Source organism: Chroicocephalus ridibundus, chromosome 1 (assembly GCF_963924245.1).
Source record: "Chroicocephalus ridibundus chromosome 1, bChrRid1.1, whole genome shotgun sequence".
Taxonomy (NCBI): domain Eukaryota; kingdom Metazoa; phylum Chordata; class Aves; order Charadriiformes; family Laridae; genus Chroicocephalus; species Chroicocephalus ridibundus.
In genome coordinates this window covers 167,208,894-167,228,181 of record NC_086284.1, presented here as the reverse complement: position 1 = coordinate 167,228,181, position 19,288 = coordinate 167,208,894, and the positions used below count along the sequence as shown (strand labels likewise).

At 45.9% G+C, this 19,288-nt stretch overlaps 1 protein-coding gene and 1 long non-coding RNA gene across 2 annotated transcripts; both read right to left on the bottom strand.

Moving 5' to 3' along the window:
• Window positions 1–237: 237 nt before the first annotated feature.
• On the bottom strand, window positions 238–5,954 carry HEBP1 (heme binding protein 1). The gene is made up of 4 exons (XM_063322611.1): window positions 5,809–5,954; window positions 5,482–5,620; window positions 3,775–3,955; window positions 238–2,448 (listed from the first exon to the last, which is right to left on the bottom strand). The coding sequence occupies exons 1-4, from the start codon at window positions 5,884–5,886 to the stop codon at window positions 2,277–2,279; spliced, it is 570 nt and encodes a 189-aa protein (XP_063178681.1). The 5' UTR covers window positions 5,887–5,954; the 3' UTR covers window positions 238–2,276.
• Window positions 5,955–6,392: 438 nt separating this feature from the next.
• On the bottom strand, window positions 6,393–19,087 carry LOC134509926 (uncharacterized). Its single transcript, XR_010069450.1, has 6 exons — window positions 18,945–19,087; window positions 17,112–17,647; window positions 14,344–14,515; window positions 12,077–12,214; window positions 11,552–11,681; window positions 6,393–9,774 (listed from the first exon to the last, which is right to left on the bottom strand). It is a non-coding gene; the product is annotated as an uncharacterized LOC134509926 (long non-coding RNA).
• Between the last annotated feature and the right edge of the window lie 201 nt (window positions 19,088–19,288).

The window sequence follows — 19,288 nt, the reverse complement described above, 5'->3', positions numbered from 1 at the left end:
GTCAAAGTGGCTAAAATCAATGAAAAAGGAGATTACTCCATCAGCTCCCATCTCGCACAGTCAGATAACGCAGCGCCACACCGGGATACTTAAAATAGCAGTTTCTTTGAAAAAGCGTTATGGCTATTTATGGATGCTGTGACATGATTAGTACCCCACACAGATCGATTGGCAACCTCAAGTCTTTCAAATCAATAGCTCCCACCAAGCTCACAAATTCAATGATCAGTGCAGAAATTGTAAATCACAATATTATTATTTGTTTATTTAAAAAATCTAGAAAATGCAGACAGAACACAGGCATCTTTGCTTGTACAGAAAAGGCAATTTGGTTTGCATAAGCTTTTGGCATCAATTAACACTGTTTATGAAACTGTACCCTGCCGACTGCATGCAGAAGGCCCGTGTCAGGGCTGCACAGGCAGAGCCGACCGATGTGATTACTCTCACTATTGGGTCAGAAGCTCTTGCTCTCTGTTCAGAAAGCGTGTACGCATGTTATGAAAAAAAATCCCATGCTGCTGAGATGTGCAGCTCTGTTCGTACCAGGTTCGTTATTGGCCTTCCTAACATCTGAGATTTCACAGGAGAAATTGTGAGAAATTTCAGAATTTTGATCATTGCGTGACATTCATCATCGTCAGCCAGAAAGGATTGTATCCGCTGTGGACAGTCTACACATGAGTTTCAAAATGAACCCGGGAATGCACAAACTGGGCAGCACTGTGCCCCTCCATTCCTCACCCACACAGGGAAAAATAATCTGGGACATGAACAGGTCCCTCTGGCTTCAAGGATTGCCTTAGAAGGGCCTCTGCTCCTTAAAAAAGTCCTTCAAAAGCCTAACTCTTAGTCTGCCTCGATTTCCTTTTTGATTCCTCCTCCCCTGCCCCGCAATCACTAACTCCAGCCAACAGCTCTTCGCTTGTTTTTTTGAAAATGTCAAACACCTCGACCGGCCAGAACCTGAGATGCCATCTGACAAATCTCTCTTTCAGCTCCAGGGGAAAAATGGCTTTTGGCAAGTGCCTGAACTTTGAGGCACTTAAGCATCAGAGGAGCACACCTCTTTTAGTGGAGGTAACAAATTACAGAGGCACCCACAGTAGCACGGTGTGCGAGGGCATTGCCACTGGCAGAGCCGATAGCTAAAATGCCAGTTTGATGCCTAACAGTTAAACATTGCTGGGCTCCCTAAAACAAGACCCACCCTTGCTATTGTTTTTGAAGTTTCTGAAAGGCTATTCATTATTTGACGTAAATCCCCGTTTTCAAGAACAGCCAGGTTTTCACATCTTTAAAGAAGACAGCTACTCTGAGTAGCCCTTCAGAAACTAACACCATTTAAGAAGAAAGAGGGTTTTTTTAAAGATCTGCACCCACAGTAGTTCCACCAGATCATAGAATCATGCTCACCATTCTTCAAATGCACCCTCAGAACACAAGTAATTGGCACCTCCTTTTTTCGCAGCATGTATTCTTCTAATTCAATTAGATTATCACACACATTTCAGCTTTGGCCCTTGTGTAGGCTAGTTTTAAAGAAATGCTGCACACAAGTAACAGGAAGGTGAGGAAATGATCTTGGGGTCTCCACGTCACGTTGTCCAGCTGCTAGCTGAGATCAGGACATAACACACCCCAAAATGTCTCGCCTCAAACAGGAGAGCTTCAAACAGACGCCTGCACCTTCCTCTAAATGGCATTTCTCTGTCAGATGACAGAAGCGTTGCTCTCCTGCACACTATGAGTCAATGTAAAGGATCCTTATTTTCACTGCGCTGTGTTGGTCGCGATGCCAGTGTCCCTTTAGACTACTTTTGGAATGGCACAGATAAAAGCAGCATTTTACAGCTGCACCAAGCTCAAGAAGATAAAAAAGTCTCTGTATGCACTTTTGTCACGTTCCCCCGCCTGCCTCAGGGGAGACTAACAGTCTGCCAGCACTTGGACGCGACTCTTGTCAGGCACCAATCTTGCTAATTAAGTACTTTTGGCTATCTCAGCTTTGAACTCTGGGAGCAGGGGGGAGACGAAAGCAAGGCACCAAGAGATCACAAAAGTCTGTGTGGCTAAGGACCTGGTCCAGAATGAAGGAGCAGGATCATCAAGGGGCTCTGCAGTGTTCTTCTAAAATGGTTGGTCGATAAAAGATCAAGGCATAGGTATGGAAGGAGGAAATTATGATTTTCTGCTTCTGCCAAATCATTATTTTATTTTGAAGAGGACAGGAACATAGTGTGGGGAAATTATCAGCACCATGGCAAGCCAGATGCTCACTCTTTCACAAACCAGACCTCATTGCGTCGCCCATAAGGCTTCATAGGGGGGTCGTAACCACTGCAGAAGTAGAAATCCTTGCGGTAGGCAACTTCACTCCCCAGAGCAGACTTCAGCTGGGCAGCATAGTTCACGTAATCCACCTCTTTGGCATAGCCACCAAACTGCCTGCAAAGAAACCAAACACAGAGAGGTGCTGAGCTGTCCTGGCAGAGCACAGAAACAAAGAGAGGGAGAACAATATATAGCCACAATCTATTTAGCCATGCATTTTGATCCAGGTCCCACCAGCATGGGCTCGCGCAGGCGCTCTTCTTTGTGAACCAGCACACTTTGTCTGTGATAGGTTAAGTCTCAAAGGTCACACAGCCAGGGTGCAGTCAGCCATCGGCTGACCCCAAACAGCCCCCCCGCAAACAGACCCCTGTACATCAGTCAGCAGAAAGGCCCAGCCCTTTGAATCAACGCCGTATCAGAGGAACAGCTTCCTGGAGCACAAGGTTATCTCCAAATCTGCTCAGCCCACAGTCCTTACGCCAATGCTGTCAACACCATGTTCACTGTGGTGTGAACAACCATCTGCTGGAAGCCAGATCACGAAGGGAAGCCAAACTCTAGTGAGCCCAAGGAAAAGGGGGATGGGAACAGAGATGTTAGCAATTACATCCTGCAATGCTATTTAAAAGGGGTGGGCTGGAATTGGTCTGTTCTATGTTGACGTCCCACCAACAGGAAGTGTTTCCACATTAGCCTGCACCTCACCGGCCTGCCTTAGGGCCAAGGTTTGAGACAAAACAGCCTGTTCTTGCAGAAGGAGCCCACACCCGCTGTAAAGGCCAGGCAGCAGTCACAGGCAGGGAGGAGCGAGACAGTTTAGAGTCAGCCAAAATAGTTGAAGCAAGGAGGCAGGGGAATATCCAAGGGGTTAAAAACAAGGCAAAGAGCTTATTGCTATTGTGATGCTAGTTTGAGTACAGTTTGTCACTCAACAGCCAAAGACATTCAAAGGCGATTTGAAGCAATGCAATGACTGCTTGTTCCCATGATGGGCCCTGGCATGAGTTCACCTAAAACAGGCTTCAGTTGACACCTGTTTGATGCGAACCACACCAAAGGATCATCAAGATGGTTCTTACATCTTGATCTCAGGAGGTGGGGAAAATAATAGTTTTCAGAGATTAGGAATGACTTAGTACCTTCATATTCACCCTCTCCTGCTCTTCACCTCCCCACGTTAAACAAAAAGGCTTTCAGGGCTAACCTCTCCACTTGTTTTCCCAGAGCAAAAAAAATCCATATTCCAAATGGGTGCAGCATGACCAACGATAAGAAATGCCATAAAATGGCTGTCTTCAGTCTAGAAAGACCCCTCCATCTCCTTCTACCGCATGCACCCATTGTCCAGCAAGTCAGCTGGTAAAACCAACACTGCTCTTCAGAGCACACTAGAGACCTCAGCACTTGGGGTTGGAAATCCCAGGATGTGTTCCTTACGTGGAATAAATGGTCATCTCCTGTCTCTCTTCAATCTTAACGCTTTCATCGCTAGGACAAGGAGGGTTGGCTTGAAACTGGCTCGGGATCCGCAGAGAGACCTTAACTTTGTGCTGTAAGGAGCCATCTTCAGCAGGAAAAGCAGTGATGGAGACAGGAGCAGTCATGCCCATTCCAACCCCTGAAAGAGACACGCAGACATTACTAAAGAAGTCTAGGTTCTCGGGAACTAACATAATTAACAGGGGATTCACAAAAGCTAATTTTAGTTTAGGAAAACTCCCCACACTGAACTCCTTGTATAGTCAGATCAAGAGTGGGGTCTTCTGGGGCATGCAGAACAGAACATCAGGCTTTTGCTTGGGCCAAACTTCTTTCTCCACTGACTACACAAGGACTCTGGGAGATAAGAGCCCCACGTGACCTCTGGATATCTTTTTATTAATGGTCCTAAGATACTCAGCTCTTCTGACAAATGACCTCTAATACAAGAGGGTCTACAGTCCTGGGGCAGGTCAGTGGCACATGTAAATCTACATCAGTATTTAAATTGACACTATCTGCACTTAGTGGTGAGCCCATAGCCAATACTGGGTGACAGGAGCTTTCTCCTAAACCCTTCCAAATGCTTCCAGACATTCTACAAGTTCCAGTGCCCCAAAACTCAGAGCTGTTTTGGCTTTCAGCAGGACTGTCCATGTTGTCCACCACTCCAGGAACAGCATGCTTCTTTCCTGCTCATTACTACCGAGACATACCGCATGGCACTGAAAAACATTTTTCTTCCCTCTTCTTTCAGCAGTCGGGAACCTCCAACCCTCAGGATCAGGTAGCCACAGAACCAGTTGAGATCAAGCCATCCTTCTCATTTATTTTGCTTTGATACGATACCTGTCTCTGTGGCACATGTTATAGAAGCCACCCTTTCTCCTACAGCAACAGTGATCATCACCTTTCCAAAACATGCTGCTGTAAATACCATTTCCCTCTGCATCCAGCTCCTATACCCATACAGACTACAGAAGTCCCTCTACCAGATGACTGAGAGAGGTGTGAGAGCAAATGTATATGCCTCAGAACCACCCTGTGGTCTTCTCCTGCTACGGATGATTACCAATGTGCATACTTTAGTAAATTCAGAATTAGAAGCAATCACCTGGAAGCACGATTATAAAACAGTACAAAGTACCATTAAAGAGGAAGCTCATTGTTCATTACCCTTCAATGAATAAAAATAGCCAGAGTATATGATAAAATATCAAGGTCATAAAAGTTATTTCACTGTCTACAAAGGCACATCACAGAACCGAAGTGCCCCAGATAACGTGGATTTTATCAGCTACTGCTCACCCAGGAACAGATACACATGTGCCTGTCCTCACGTATCCCAGACGCAAGGTAACCTAGCCCTGCTTAAACACATCATTTTTGAGATTTTTACCCTGAAACAGAGATGAGTCAGGAGCGGGCTCACAGCATGACTTGGCTGGGTGCACTTCAACCTGTGGCAAGCTTATTTTTCCCATCCCCATCACAGACCCCCAGTGCCAGGAGCCACAAACCATGTGGGCCCGTGGAGTTGTTGCCTGCATTCATCCATCCATCCATCCTTCCATCCATCCATCTGGCTTTCGCCAAGCCTCTGCTAGCACCAGTCAACCACAGACATCTGCCAAGCCCCGTGGGATGGGGCTAAGTGCCTCTCACCCTTGTCGTTGGTTCCTCCGACATACTTGAGGAGCTTGAGTACCCCTTCCTTCGAGGCTTCGTCAAACGGCTTCCCCACCACCTCCACCGCCGCAAAACACCCGCCCTCGCACGCCCTCTCCTCGTAGCTGAGCTGCTCCTGGGGAAGAAGATGGGGATGGAGATGGAGAAGCCGCCAGCTGCCCGGCCGGGCCGGGAGGAAAGTGCTGCCCGGAGGACACCGGCTCCCCCAGGCAGGTCCCCCTTAGCCTCCCAGCGCCCTACCCGGCCCGGCCGCCGCTGAAACCCACGGGGGAACGGAGCCCGGAAGCCCGCCCCGCCACCTACCTTCTCCCCCTTGCTCAGCACCCGGTAAGGCCATGCCTCCACCGTGCTCAGCAGGGAGTTCTTGATCATGCCCAGCATGGTGCCGCTCGGCTCGGCCGCGATCGGCTCGGCTGGGCTGGGGCGCGGTGGGAGGGCCCGGCGGGCGCCCCGCCGCCTGCAGCGCCGCGCACCGCCGCAGGGGGCGCCGCGGTGCCGCCGGCGGCACGGCGGCGGGGAGCGGGGACGGGGGGGACGCGGGCGGGGGGGGGCTGTGGGGGCGGGAAGGCGGCGGTGAGTGGGGGGGGACGCCGAGGAGTGTGAAGTGTAATGAAGGGCGGGAGCAGGTGGTATTCATCGGGGTCGGGGGGAGGAGAGAGGAAATCCGAAGGAAATTAACAAAACAAAACAAAACAAAATAAAATAAAATAAAATAAAATAAAATAAAATAAAATAAAATAAAATAAAATAAAATAAAATAAAATAAAATAAAATAATAAAATAAAAGGGGAGGGGAAGTACCTGAAGAAAATACGTGACAGGTAGCACGTAGGGGCACAGCTCTCCTGAAACTTCAAATCATAAAGTTTATTGTTATTTTTTTTTAATAATTAACAGAGCTAAGAGGGGGATCGCAGTTGCATTCTTTTAAGGCACTGAATTTCAGGCAGTGCTCCATGGCTCCGGGGGTGTCGTGGCCTTTAGGTAAGGGGTGGATCTTAGACGCCGCCAGATGGTATTTGCTCTCCCTCCGCTGACCTCTTGCGTGGGTTCACAGCCCAGCCCGTCCACTCCGTTTAAAACTCCAGCCAGGTCCCTTCCCGTAAATATATGTAAATAAACACAACAAGGGGCTCAGACAGCTTTATATAGCTGGGTCTATTTATGTGCATGGAGGACTTGGATCCTTCATGATCACAAGTGGGTGCCAGCTAGAGAAAGTGCCTTGTCCAGGATCGTTTAAGAAGACGGCAGCAGAGGCAGGAATCAAATACCAGTCCCTGTGGCAGGCAGGGGTCAGAGCAGCCTCCCCAGGCAGAGGAGACAGAGGCACCTTGAGATGTCTCCCTCAGCTGGTCTCCCGCCTCCTCAAATAGAAGGTGAGTGAGGCAGAAGCAGGCTAATGCATAACTTTCCTACCCTCTTAAGGAGCAAAAAAGAAAATGATAAAAGAAATGTGACATTAAAGCATTTCCATCTAAAGAGAGAGAGAGGGTTGTGCAAAGGTAAGGAAGTTTAAGGAGCTGGCCATGATCCCATGATCAAACGGGCCGTGCTCAGGCCAAGGAGCAGGGCTGGAGCCTGACATGGACTTTCACGGAGTGAATGACAGGGGCTGTTATCAGTGGTGACAAGGTCAAAGATCTAGTAATTTATTAACCATTTATATTATTTGGTTTATTCACCATTATGCAAGAAATTGCAAAATTGTAATATACATTGCATGCTGCAGCTTATTTGTTCTCTTTTGAAACAAACGGTGAGTTTCTCCATTGAGCTGAGGAGTTTTGCCAAAAATACCAGCTTGCGCATATCAGTGTAGGAATAGATGGACTGGGTCAGACCAGAGGTCCATCTTGCCCACTGCTCTGTCTCGGGCAAAAGCTGGTGGTGGACATCTAGGGAAAAAATAAAAGCATGCAGTGATCTGGTCTAGCTTCCCACCTCCAGCCATCTGTGACTGAGGGAAGTCTCATCTTTCTGTTTCAAGTAGTCTTCAATTGATTTCATACAACTTCAGGTTGCCTGATAAAATTCTCATATCTAAAATATGAACACAAAAGCTGACATTTATGTTGCATTCTTCCTCGAGGTAGGCCAAAGTGACCAGCAGTCCCTAAGCAAGCGCGTAAAGCATCCCCTGGAGGGACCAGCAGTCTGTGCAAGCATGCAGCTGATGCTACAGCACAGCCTAGTAGCTCTGAATGCAAAATAACGAGGAGGAGGTTGACGGGGCCTTTCTCTCCTGTCATTCCTTGTAATTTAGGTAAATATATTCTGGGATCAAAATACTCTACATTTCCTGAGAAATTATGATGCCAACTTCACCAAAGGCACAAATGTATCTTTTTATCAGCTTTTTCAGAGGCTTGATTTTTCCCTTGTCTAGTGAAGCAGTGTTTCAAATTCCCAAGCAAAAGCCAAAGAAAGACCTTCCAAGCTAGAGTTTTGTTATTTTCTGAAAACCTGAACTCAGAGAATTCACATCCGGAAAGTATTTATCACATTGTCTCATACAGTCCTCTTACTTCTCTCACTCAACTCCCAGGTCACAGCCAAAATGCTGACTGTTACTTCTTCTGGCTCATTCTGCAAGATTTCATATGAAACTAGTTTTTCCCTTTTCCCTCTGGAGGTTATTGTAGTGTCACTGAACTCCTTTCCATAAACTCAGGCCTTGGGAATCCTTAAATAGCTAGTCTGCATCCTCACTGTTTATGATTGAAGAGTGTTTGCCAAACAACAGTCATGCCAGCCTCCCCCACAACCATTGAGACATAATCCATTCTTTATTTTTGTTCTCATAAATTGCTTCATCCAGACCTTTAAAAAAATACTTCATTTTCCTCTCTGACTCTTTTACCTTTGTTTCAACATATTTCAGGTAGGCAGTTGGCTGCAACACTGGATGGGAATCTCTGTATTGGATTTACCTTTGGAGACCTGCAGGGCAAGACCACTCCATCTATTATTGCATAATTTGATTTCTGCACTATTCTTTTATCGCCAGTTCTACCATCAGGAAGCCACAGGCAAAGACAAGCTGAAGGCAGGGTATTCTGGGTACTCCCTGAGGCACCAAAGTCCTTGAGTTGTGTAGTTATTCTTTTTTTACAGATCTTAATTGCGCTAAAGGATGTTGGAAAATGTCTGGAGGTCAGTGCTTGCATGTGGAGAAGATACTCTGTGAATTGGACACCAACTGAATTATTATCGGTGATTTTGGGGACTGAACTGTCTCTTAAGCTATTTTGGAAAATCCTTCTAGACACCTACCTGTGCCATTAGGTATCTAAACGGTTTTGAAAAAATGTCTCCTGATTTCTAAGGGTCTTGGCAGAAGTCAATGCGACGTCTTTCAGAGTGCTGGAAATTCTGAAAATATCTGCTGAATAACAAGGTTTTCAGTCCCCAGTTCCAGGTAGCTAAAAAAAAGTTATTTGCAGAAGATAGATGGTGAAATTTGGTCCCTAGAATCTGAGATATCTTCAGTCTTGATGCACAGACCAAGGTTATCCAACCCTACCCTCTCTCTGACCATGTGAACGCGGCATTCTTTGCACTGATGGAGAATAGGTTAAGGCTGTATTTTAAAACATAGATTCCTCTACCCCTGCCTGCCCAGCTGGAAGTGCCAAGCACTAATCTATCTCTCTGCATTCATCAGGCGTTTAGCACTTTGGAATATCAAATTCCCCAGCTGTTTCAGATGGAATGCTGTAAAAATAGGGCAGAGAGAGAAATGCACCTGATCTTTATAGAAAGAGCTTCCTCTGGTAAGCATAAAGAATGACTGTATAGCCTGAAGGTATTCGCACTCCAGTAGACTGAGCTTGTCAACTCATTCTGCTTGGGACACAAAACAGCCATCAGTGAAGAACAGAGTCAGATTTGGTTTGAAAGGCAGCAACAAAATGCAGAAGTTCTGGTCTCCTTAGTAAAGCTGACTTGTATGTGCTTTACTTTATTCTCTCTAGCAGCGTCCCATGGAGAAAGGCTTAAGCAGATGAAAAAAATAGAGTTCTCTTTTTTTACCCAGTAGAGAATTAACTCCTCTGAGGTCTCCTGCGAGCATACAACCTTCTCCTATGCATCGGAAGTCTCCGCAGCTGAGTATTTCCACGCCTCTGGCTCTGCAGAGCATTCAGTCGGATGGGAAGCATGGTTTTGCTGATGACATTGAGGCGTTCGTTTAGTTCTTCTAGCCTTTTCCTGATCGACTGGACTTCCCTCACGAGATTGTCCACAGCCGCAGAGACAGGGCGGAGACTACAGAGAGAGTAATACAGGAGAATAACTCAGTGTGGGGAGTGTTCCTGAGCATGAGAAAGAATTTACCATGGCCTTGTGTTTGTTGGTGGGGAAGTTGCAAGGAATCGTTAAAAGATGTTTGCAAAGCCACCCTGACCCTTGGGTGGTGGGAACTCATCGGAGATGCCCCCGTCTGAACTCAGGAAACCATGAGCTTCAGGACCAGCAGGGGGAACATGCTCTTTCCATTGCCACCAAAGCGCAGCTGGCTCAGTGCGAAATGACAGCTGGTTTATGACCTCCCAGAAGCACTTCACGGCACTCCTGCTTTAAGGGGGGAGATGAAAACCATCCTGCGTGGCTGGAACCAGCAGGGGCAGAGAAGAAGAGAGCAGCAATGCGTGGGATCACCTGTGAGGACTTCCCAACGAAGGGCAGGCTGCTGCGTGGCATGGTGCAGCTGTGATTGCACAGCTCTCCGGTCGCTCCAGCCTGAGCTGAGGGAGGGGGAGACCCAGGTTTTACATCAGGATTTGGCAAGGTGAGGGCTGCACTAATGCAGCAGTGTGCTTGGGAGTAACCATGTCCCTTCCCTTGGAGGGCTTCCTCAGTTTCCCTTTGGGTGTTATGAAGCTCTGATGATCATTTAATCTTACCTGATATTAATTAGTACTAATTAGCCTCGCTCTTAACCAGGAGCAGACATGGAGGCTGGGCCAGTGATTCCCATGGGTTACTGTCAGTCCTCAATATTTCTAATGGACCGGCCTGTGTTCTTACCAGCAAAGTCTTAATTCAAAGCCCTATGCAGGAGTCACAGCTGAATAGTCTCATTGGACTATTCCAGGACGTCTCCCTGGAACTAAAGTTAGAGCTTTCCAAATACGTGACTTAATATCGGCCCTGATAATCTTAGGCACCAATGAATTTCAGCAGTGGCAGTATGAAAGCTGTGATGAATTCTGCGCTAGTATCAGCAGCCACCATGCAGTCAGGGAGAAATCCACTTGATGCTAAAGGCCAACATATAATCCATCAACTATATCTTCTTGAACCCCTAATTTGTACAGATACTGTGTGACCTTCTGACTAGAGCCATTTTATTCTTCTAACCTTTTGTCCTCAACTGGCTCAGTGCGTAGCAGCGGTGGACAGATATTTTCTTTTTCCTAAAGAGAAAGCTGAGTTATGGAAGAGGAACACTTGCTTTAGGAACAATTCTGATTTAAGAGATACTTAAGTTTATGGTATTCCCTACTCCTCTCACTTTCCACTCTGCTTTTCTACTCTGTTTCTGGAAATTTCAAATTAAATTAAATTTTGTGATAGTGTGCTCAGTCATTAATATTTCCTGCAATACAAAGGGGCAAATACGAGGACATGGACTAGCGAATAGCCTTCTCCGACCTGGATGTTACAGAGACTGAAATCAAAAATATCACAGGCCAAATCAGCTTCTCCCTGCCCTGTGGTCAAGTCCATGTGTGGATTTGTAGCACAATTCATTTTTCCAGCCTGTTCTCACAGGAGTGAGGTGCCGATGACAGCCTAAATTTTCTTTAGGATAATTCTTATAATACATTCATGGTGACTGAGAATATTTCATACTAAATAGTCAGAAGAATATTCAGTTTACTAGAGTAATCAGAGCTGCTAGTACAACAGATACCAAGACAGTGCGATTCATCCCCCCACAATTGAGCAATCTGAAGGTTCACCTTAAAGAAGATGAATCCTGCTCAAGGAAGGACACCCAGGAGAGGACTGAATCCCACCTCCAGATGAAGGAAATTACCTGGAGAACTCGGGCAGTAAAGCATTCGGGTTGTTCAGCAGGGTGTGTTTCATTTGCCAGAAGATGCTATTTCCCCATTTCTCAAGGGTTTGAGTAATGCTATTAATGCCTTCTATGTTGACCTTGTCAGCTAAGTTGGCAGCACGTCCATGGAAGAGAGGAAAAGAAAGATGACAGAACAAGAAAACATGAGCCAATGGTCTGAATTTAAGTCCCCTCCCCATCACTTGAACTGAGTTGCAATGAAATGACAAATATTAAACATATGGGGGATCTAAATTAAAAAGCAGATAACTCTCCCCTACGGTGTAATTCTCTGCCTCTGGTTGCCTGAGTTTTCTTCTGCCACTGGATACCCTAGATGATTATTCCTAAAAATCCAAAAATCTCATGAGTTTCCCAGGAATCAAGAAAGACCACTCATGAATTACCACTGTGTGTCTCACTCCAAGGACACAACAGTCAGATCTTCATCCCTGAGTTAGTGAACGCCTCCCAGGCTGAGCCACCATCACCACCTCTTACCGCCTTCTCTGTAGTTCCATTTCTGATGCTGGTCCAGAAAGTCCTCCTGGGATTTACTGCAGGGCAAGAGGACGAAGAAGAGGAAAAGAGGAAGAGTCACCATGGTGGCTGTTCGTAGGACCTTGACTTTTCCCTGCTCTGTGGAGACAAAAAATGTTTCTGACAGCTTTATTTCTCTTTTTCCTCTCCTTCTCCACTTCCCACCTGCCCCCCCCACACGAAATTTCTCTCTGATGATGTATTTCTTTAAAATGTTGTTCAAGGTGCTCAGCCTAGCTTTTACAGAAGCACCGGGACTTTTCTTTTTCAGAAGTACAATCTTCCTTACTTTTTTTCAAGCCACTGAGTGATACAGAGATGCTTCATCAACTGGCAGCAGCTAAGAAAGCAGCTTTGCTTCATATGTAGCCATGTTGGGATAGAACCTTATAGCTATAAATGTTCTATGAATGTCAGGAGGAGGTACTATGAAGTACAGAAATAGCTGCATCCCCACTTTACAATTAGGGAAAGCAAGGTTCAAAACAGTCAAGCAATTCAAGGATTTAACAGAGGCCAGAACAGGAAATTGTTCTTTTTGATCTGATCCACTGACCAGTGGTAATAACTGAGATGTTGCCCAGCGATGCAGCCTCAAAGACAAGCCCACCCCGCCATGTACTGTCTCCACCTTGCCCTGGTGTCAGGGGGTCAGTTCCTCCTGAGCACATCTGCAGAGCAGGCAAGACAGATACATGAACTCATGTGAGCATTTACCTAAACTCCTCATCTTTTGAGTTTACCATCATTCCCAAGCCACAATGAAAGTCAACCTTAACCTACAGACCCTACAACCTACGGTCAGCCCTAACCTACAGACAAGTACCATCTCTAACTGTAAGAGGATAGATCAGTCTCTCCACAGCCCATGCTAATTTGTTATTCTGTCTTAATTAAGTGGTCTCTCAGTGTTGAATCTGGTATTTTAATTTTTTTAAAATATCATGAACAGCTGTTCTGGTAGAAACTGGCTGGAAGTATCAATTATGCATATATCGCACATAGCAAACAGAAAAAAATGCATTGCCAAGTTCATGGGGTTTACTGATGATTTCAGTCATCTGTAGTCACAGTGATGGAGGGGCTCATGTGAGAAGCAGGCATATTGAGAAAATCCAAATTATTCCGTTTTTCAGGCACATGCATCAAAAGTCTAAGACCTCACTGCAAAATATGAGGACACTAAGTTGCTTTTTGCATATCATATAACCCTCATCTCCTAACCATCTGGGAAGAATTCAGCCACCTCAAAACCTACTAGGAGCTGTAGCAGATAAAGCTGTACATAAATAAATCCTTTTACTTTGTGCCTTTCTTACATTCAATCACTAGTGTATCTTAATTACAACTGCATTTGTTTTTCCATATATTTAGAATAGCAGTATGAATATAGCCATACTGATGGAAAATGTCATGCTACTTTAAAAATACCACTTTCCACCTGTCAGGAGGTATTTTGTATTCAGTATTCTTCTTCTAATTGCACTATTAATTTAAAGGAAAAAAATAAATTACCTTCTTCCTATCTCACACATACATACACCTCTTCTTCCCCCCCAACCCAGAGCTGCCAAAATGAAGATCTCTAAGAAGGTCTAATGATGTCGCGGAGGCACACAATGAAAAGGTCTCCATGGACCTTCTTGAAACTATTTGCATTGACACCACAGTTCCTCTGCCTCTCTGCTTTTCCAGATAAATACTCCAGCCTTTAGCCATTTGTTTGGGTTTTTTTCCTCTTTCTTTTGATGACTGTTCACCACACATGCCTTTTTAATCTTCCCTGATGGGAAAGGACTTAACAGACGCCAACATTTCTAATTGCAAATGATTTGAAAATGCTGCCAACATCAAGGAGGCAGCGTGGCTTCCCAGCTGATTTTAAAACATCCTGAAGAGATTGTCCATTCCTTACCCTTTCCACCTCCCACCTGTTTCAGTACCCTAGGGCTGGGATACTTTGATCTTTCTGTATTTGTTAAAAGGAGGGTGGTGATAAATTCCACCTACATCTGATACTGAAAATCCACCCTACTTGATCTCAAAACTTTTCAAAACATCAGGTGTCCAAATGAGTCACAAGACCGACACAGTCTGTTTGCAGGGCCCTTCACAGACCAGTTTCTTTGTAGCTTTGCTCTCTGCGTTCCTGAGGGCCTACTGTAATTTATTATCATAGTAAACATCAGGTTATAATCATCTTTGAAATAGATATCGAAGACACTTACACAGAAATTGAGCAATCTTGCTTCTCCTAGGTGGAATTGTAGGAGGCAAATGGATATTCGCTAATCAGGTTTCTAGCAGAAAAAGTCTGCAGGGTCATCTGTAATAGGAACCAGATCCCAAGCCTGTTGCAAATACGTCTTCAGATCTGTTGCAGTGTTGCGCTGGAAAATACTGTCGGGTAGAACAGGGATTGACAAGCACGGAAAACGCTCTCACAGTAACAGTAACAACATAGTAGCTTTGTTATTGTTACTATTAATTACAGTAATATGGCGTGCTCTCTGTCAGAAAATTACATCATATTCTGCCCTTGGAGCAGGATAGGCTCAGTGATTCACTGGACAGTCCTTTCATCTGCAAGCAATGAAGCCAGACATATTCGTCTCATTATTACACAATATTTCTTTTTCTTCTTTTAACTTCTCAGTTCCTCGCTCTGACATGATAAAAGAGCACTGCTAGCTTGATACCCCGAGCTCAGCCCTGCTGGGATCGGCAGTTGTGCCATCCAAGCCTGAATCCTTGCCCCAAAGCAAAGAAGCCCTGCCAGGATTTGAACTCCCTTATCTGTCCCTCTCCCGTTCACCCTTTCTGTTTCTTGCTGCTCCAGAAAACTCCATTTCCCATGCTTATCCCTCCTTACACGCAGTGGGGAATGACAACAGAGCACTGAGATTTCCCATGTTTTGCCACGCTGAGGGAAAACAGGTGATGACTTGAGTTCATTACTGCCCATGGGCATGCTGCCTGCTAGGATTTGGGGACGTTGCCTAGGTTCTCCTCTCCCAGTGCCAAACTCAGCTTCATTTCAGAGAGCCCTTTCTCCCCTGAAGCCCGAGGAGAACACGCTGTTCTACTGCAGACACGCGAGGTGTTGCATTACGATTCAGAGCTTGCCTGCCCCTTGTATATCAAGAGGGCTCAAAACCTTTCCCTCCACTTCTGACTGCTCTAAACGCATACACTCTTCCTGATGCCATGCGTGTACATCCCGGTGTGTTAGCTCAAACCTATCCTTGCTTTGAGATGAGGATTTTGTTGATTAGAGTTAGCAATCACTGTAGCGATAGCTACAATGAAGGAATTTTTTTTTTGCTGCAATATTGGACTGCAAGTGAATTGGCTTTGTGGTTTTCATTTGAGACCTTTTCTCCTCTCATAATTTTCCCAAGTTGTTTTCGAGCTACTTTCAAACTAAAGCTAAAGAGTGATATTGGGTTTTGGGTTATTTGCAGAGAAAGAAAATATTCTTTTAAATGAATCAGGGAGTTTGAGCTCAGGTAAGTCATAAATACATAAAATGTAGCTCTCACTCCAATGGTAATGGATATTTAAAGATCAAAGTAAGTTTAAGATTCTCAATTTTGTAAAGGATCTCAACAGATAATAAAGGTATTTTTGCAGACTGTTGGAATTTCTCTATCTTTATTTCCATATGCAATATTTTAAGAATATTTTAAGGTTATATTACTTAAACACACCCAACTAAATGTTCTGTTTTATATATAAAGTCAAAGAAGGTTTAGGTGCTATAAACTAAATAGCTCCACATTAAAAAAAACCCCACATATAGTAGCTGCACACAATTTCTCAGTTAATGCCAGTTCTGACAGAGCTCCCAGGCTGGGATCCTGAAAAGACTCTGAGCTTTTAGAGGACAAAGCTGCCAAGACTGTGAGTCCAGAACAATCAAAGAATTTGCAAGCTCTACTTGCAAAGCGGATGGCATTTGTTAACTCTCCAAGCCAAAAAAAATCAGGGTAATATAAACATTAGCATATGCTTGTAGTATTATGTAATGGTGGAAAGATCAAGAAAAATGCCAGAAGCAATTTAAAGAATTGGATCCTAAAATATTAACCCAGTCACAGTGGTACATCTAGAATACCACCTGTTTCAAAAGTCCTTAAAAATCCATCGTAACGTATTATTCTTCCATTTATATGTGTGTGGATATAATGCTATATATATTGGTACATGAGCACACCCAGCTTTGCGTTATGTAGGAAAAACAATATCTTGACTTTTTCAAGTTTGGCAACATACTTGAGTTAAATAGTGCTTTTACATATAATTAGGAGTTACACTGCTTATTTTCTACCTGGATGTTGTGTGAAAGCAAAGAGCACCTGAATCCCTCAAATAGCCTCACCATTCTGCTATAAACAAAGGGATCTGATTGACAGCCCCGATGACTGACAGGTAGGGTGATGCTGTTGCCGGCAGGCAGGCATACTGATGCTAAAGAAGAAGTAGTAAAAAAAAAGCCATCCAGGTGCAAAGCACACATCTACTGCAAATCATAACTTTAGTAAAATAGTGTTGGTTTTGAGGAGGTAATATCTACCTTCTGCTTCTTCTCCAGGTGTACCTGCTCTTCCAGGATATGTCTTATCTCCATCTGTCTCTCATTTGGAGCTTGGTGCTCCCTCTAAAGAAGTTTCCTCTCTCTCCATGGATAGGCACACACGGACCTTGCACTCTCCATATCTGCCTGTCTGGCTGTCTCTAAGGGTTTGTTCACTCTTCCTTTCTCCCTCCTTTCACTCTGCACACCCCTGTTCCCTGGAAATGTAGGTAGCAATCCTCCAACCTCCAAATCCATGCCAGGCTGCACGTGTTCACTCCTCTCCTGGCCCTTCCCACAGGTGCCTTTAGAGTCCCTCAACTCAACGAGCTCTTTCTGAGGTGCACGGATGTAGTTCCTCCAGAGGAAGAAACAAAACATTCCAGGGAAAGAAGGCAGAGAATTGCATACAAGCATTACCTGTGCTCTTGAGGCCAGTCCTTCTGTGACGAGGCTTCCAAATCTCTGCCTCTCTGCTCCTCTTCTCCTCACCACCCCCTCTGCATTTCAGCTTGCGATGAGTGACGTGTCCCTCTTCATTTCCCTGCTCTCCACGTTTTCACAGTCTTTCCCTGGAGCCTCCTCCAGCTGTACCTCTCCTACCCCTCCCTCCCACTCCTGCAAGCTAGCCATCTCCCCCCACACATGGGGGCCTTATGGGAAGGAAAGCCTGGGCGATGGAGCCCCTCTTGAAAGCAGCTCCATCCGCAAGGACACCAGTATATGTTTGCCCCCGGTTCTTTTGGGCAGCTCTCAACCGCTGGCTCTCCGGCACAGCTGTACGACTTCTCTTACTAGTCACAGTTTCCACGATGCAGCGCTGCTCTCTGGCTGCTTGAACCCTCCGGCCATCCAGCCATGAATTTGTTCACCGCGTTGTTCCTGCCTTTTCACAAACATGCCAGTTAATTCCCTGCTGATTAGTTCATTCCTGATGCGCTCTGCCAAATCTATTTCTGGTGGAATAAACAAGGAGGGATGAATCGGCTGCAATGTTGTTATTTCCCCCACACACACTTGCCCCCCCTCCCCCAGGTCTGTGCCTGCCAAATCAAACAGGCTCAGGTCTGGCCAGCACTCGATAAAGAGATTTCAGAAGAAACACAAGGTGTTAAAGGGGTGATTTTTGTGAAGCAGGTGGTGGATCCCTGACTCTGGTCCTGTTTCCATGTCAGACCAACATTTTGCCATGCTTTGAGAGGATGTGCAGCCGCGACAGCCTGAAGCTGCACAGTCGCTGCACACCCAGGCTCATGACTAGACCCGTGGCACTGCTTGCGAGTGCCTTGGCCAAATCTGCATTCTTCCTGATAGTACTTCTCCAGTATCAGCTGGCAACGACACCCTCTCTGTTTCCTGACCAGCCTATTCTTATTTAACTCCCATTTTCCACGGCCAAAATCTCTGCACTCAGCAGTGAGAAAAAAAGATGCTTTTCTCACAGGGCGAAGGACTGCCCAGCTGCTCAGAATAAAAGCAAACACCCAGAAGTAAGGAGCCAGAGGATATGTGCAAATGTTACAGACAGAGAAGTTGCAAACATGGTATTATGATCGCAACAGAGCGATGCCGGTTTACCCCAGGTGAGGAGCCGATCAGGAGGAAAGCCGAGTGGCATCCTTCCAAGCACCGTCCATAAACATCAGCCAGCACTATCATTTCAGTCAGCCACTTAAATCCACTCAAGAGAGAGGTCCAAGAGGGACCACACTCAGGGGTATCTGGTTCTCTGACACCAGAAGCGTGTGGTTTTGGCTGCTCCTGCTCCCCTAGTCCAGCTGGCTCTGTGGCAGGGAAATTTCTGAGAAGACTGCCTTGTTTATGGAGCCTTGCCACCGAAGCAGCAGGATACTCATTTGCAAAGTTATAAAACACCAGTTTTCAAAAGCAGCCCACAACATACAGACTTAACACAGACCAGCCTCCGGAGGAACTGGAAACCTATTTTTTCAGGGCTCAAACAAGCAAACAAAAATGTCCAGGCAACGGGCAAATAACCCAAACAATCATCTGCCTCCAGCTGTTCCCCATTCAGCAGGCAGCACACACAGCCCTGCTGCGCTGCCATTGCAACTCCCTGCGAAGAGGAAACGAGCTGCTGACAGTCAGCGTGGGATGGGGATGCTGGATGGAAGAACGCTCCGAGCAAGAAGCTGTCCGCAGCATGGCACAGAGACACCAGCTTAGCAAACCTGACAGGGAAACCCACACAGGCGCAGCAACGCGCTCCTGGAACCCCAGTCCAAATCCAACCTGTGCTGGTGAAGGGTCGTCAGCGTGTGCCCGATGTCCTGGCTGCGTGCTGACGGCATGGTACCACAGGAGCGTGAATCTCAGAAATTCCCCATGCCCTGTGCCTCCTCGGGGATTTGTAGGGGAAGCAGGACAGGAGGGAGCTATAGCACTTCCCTGTCTCCTGCCTGCTACCATCCACATTCCCAGTGATGTGACAGGAGCGCTGCCCAGCCCACCGTCATCACCATGGCTGCATTCAGATAAGGACACCAAGCGCCCACGTGCCATCACTGTGCCACACTAAGCAGAGACTGGGCACTTTAACACAACCAACTAACAAGAAACTCCTTTTTTTTTTTTTT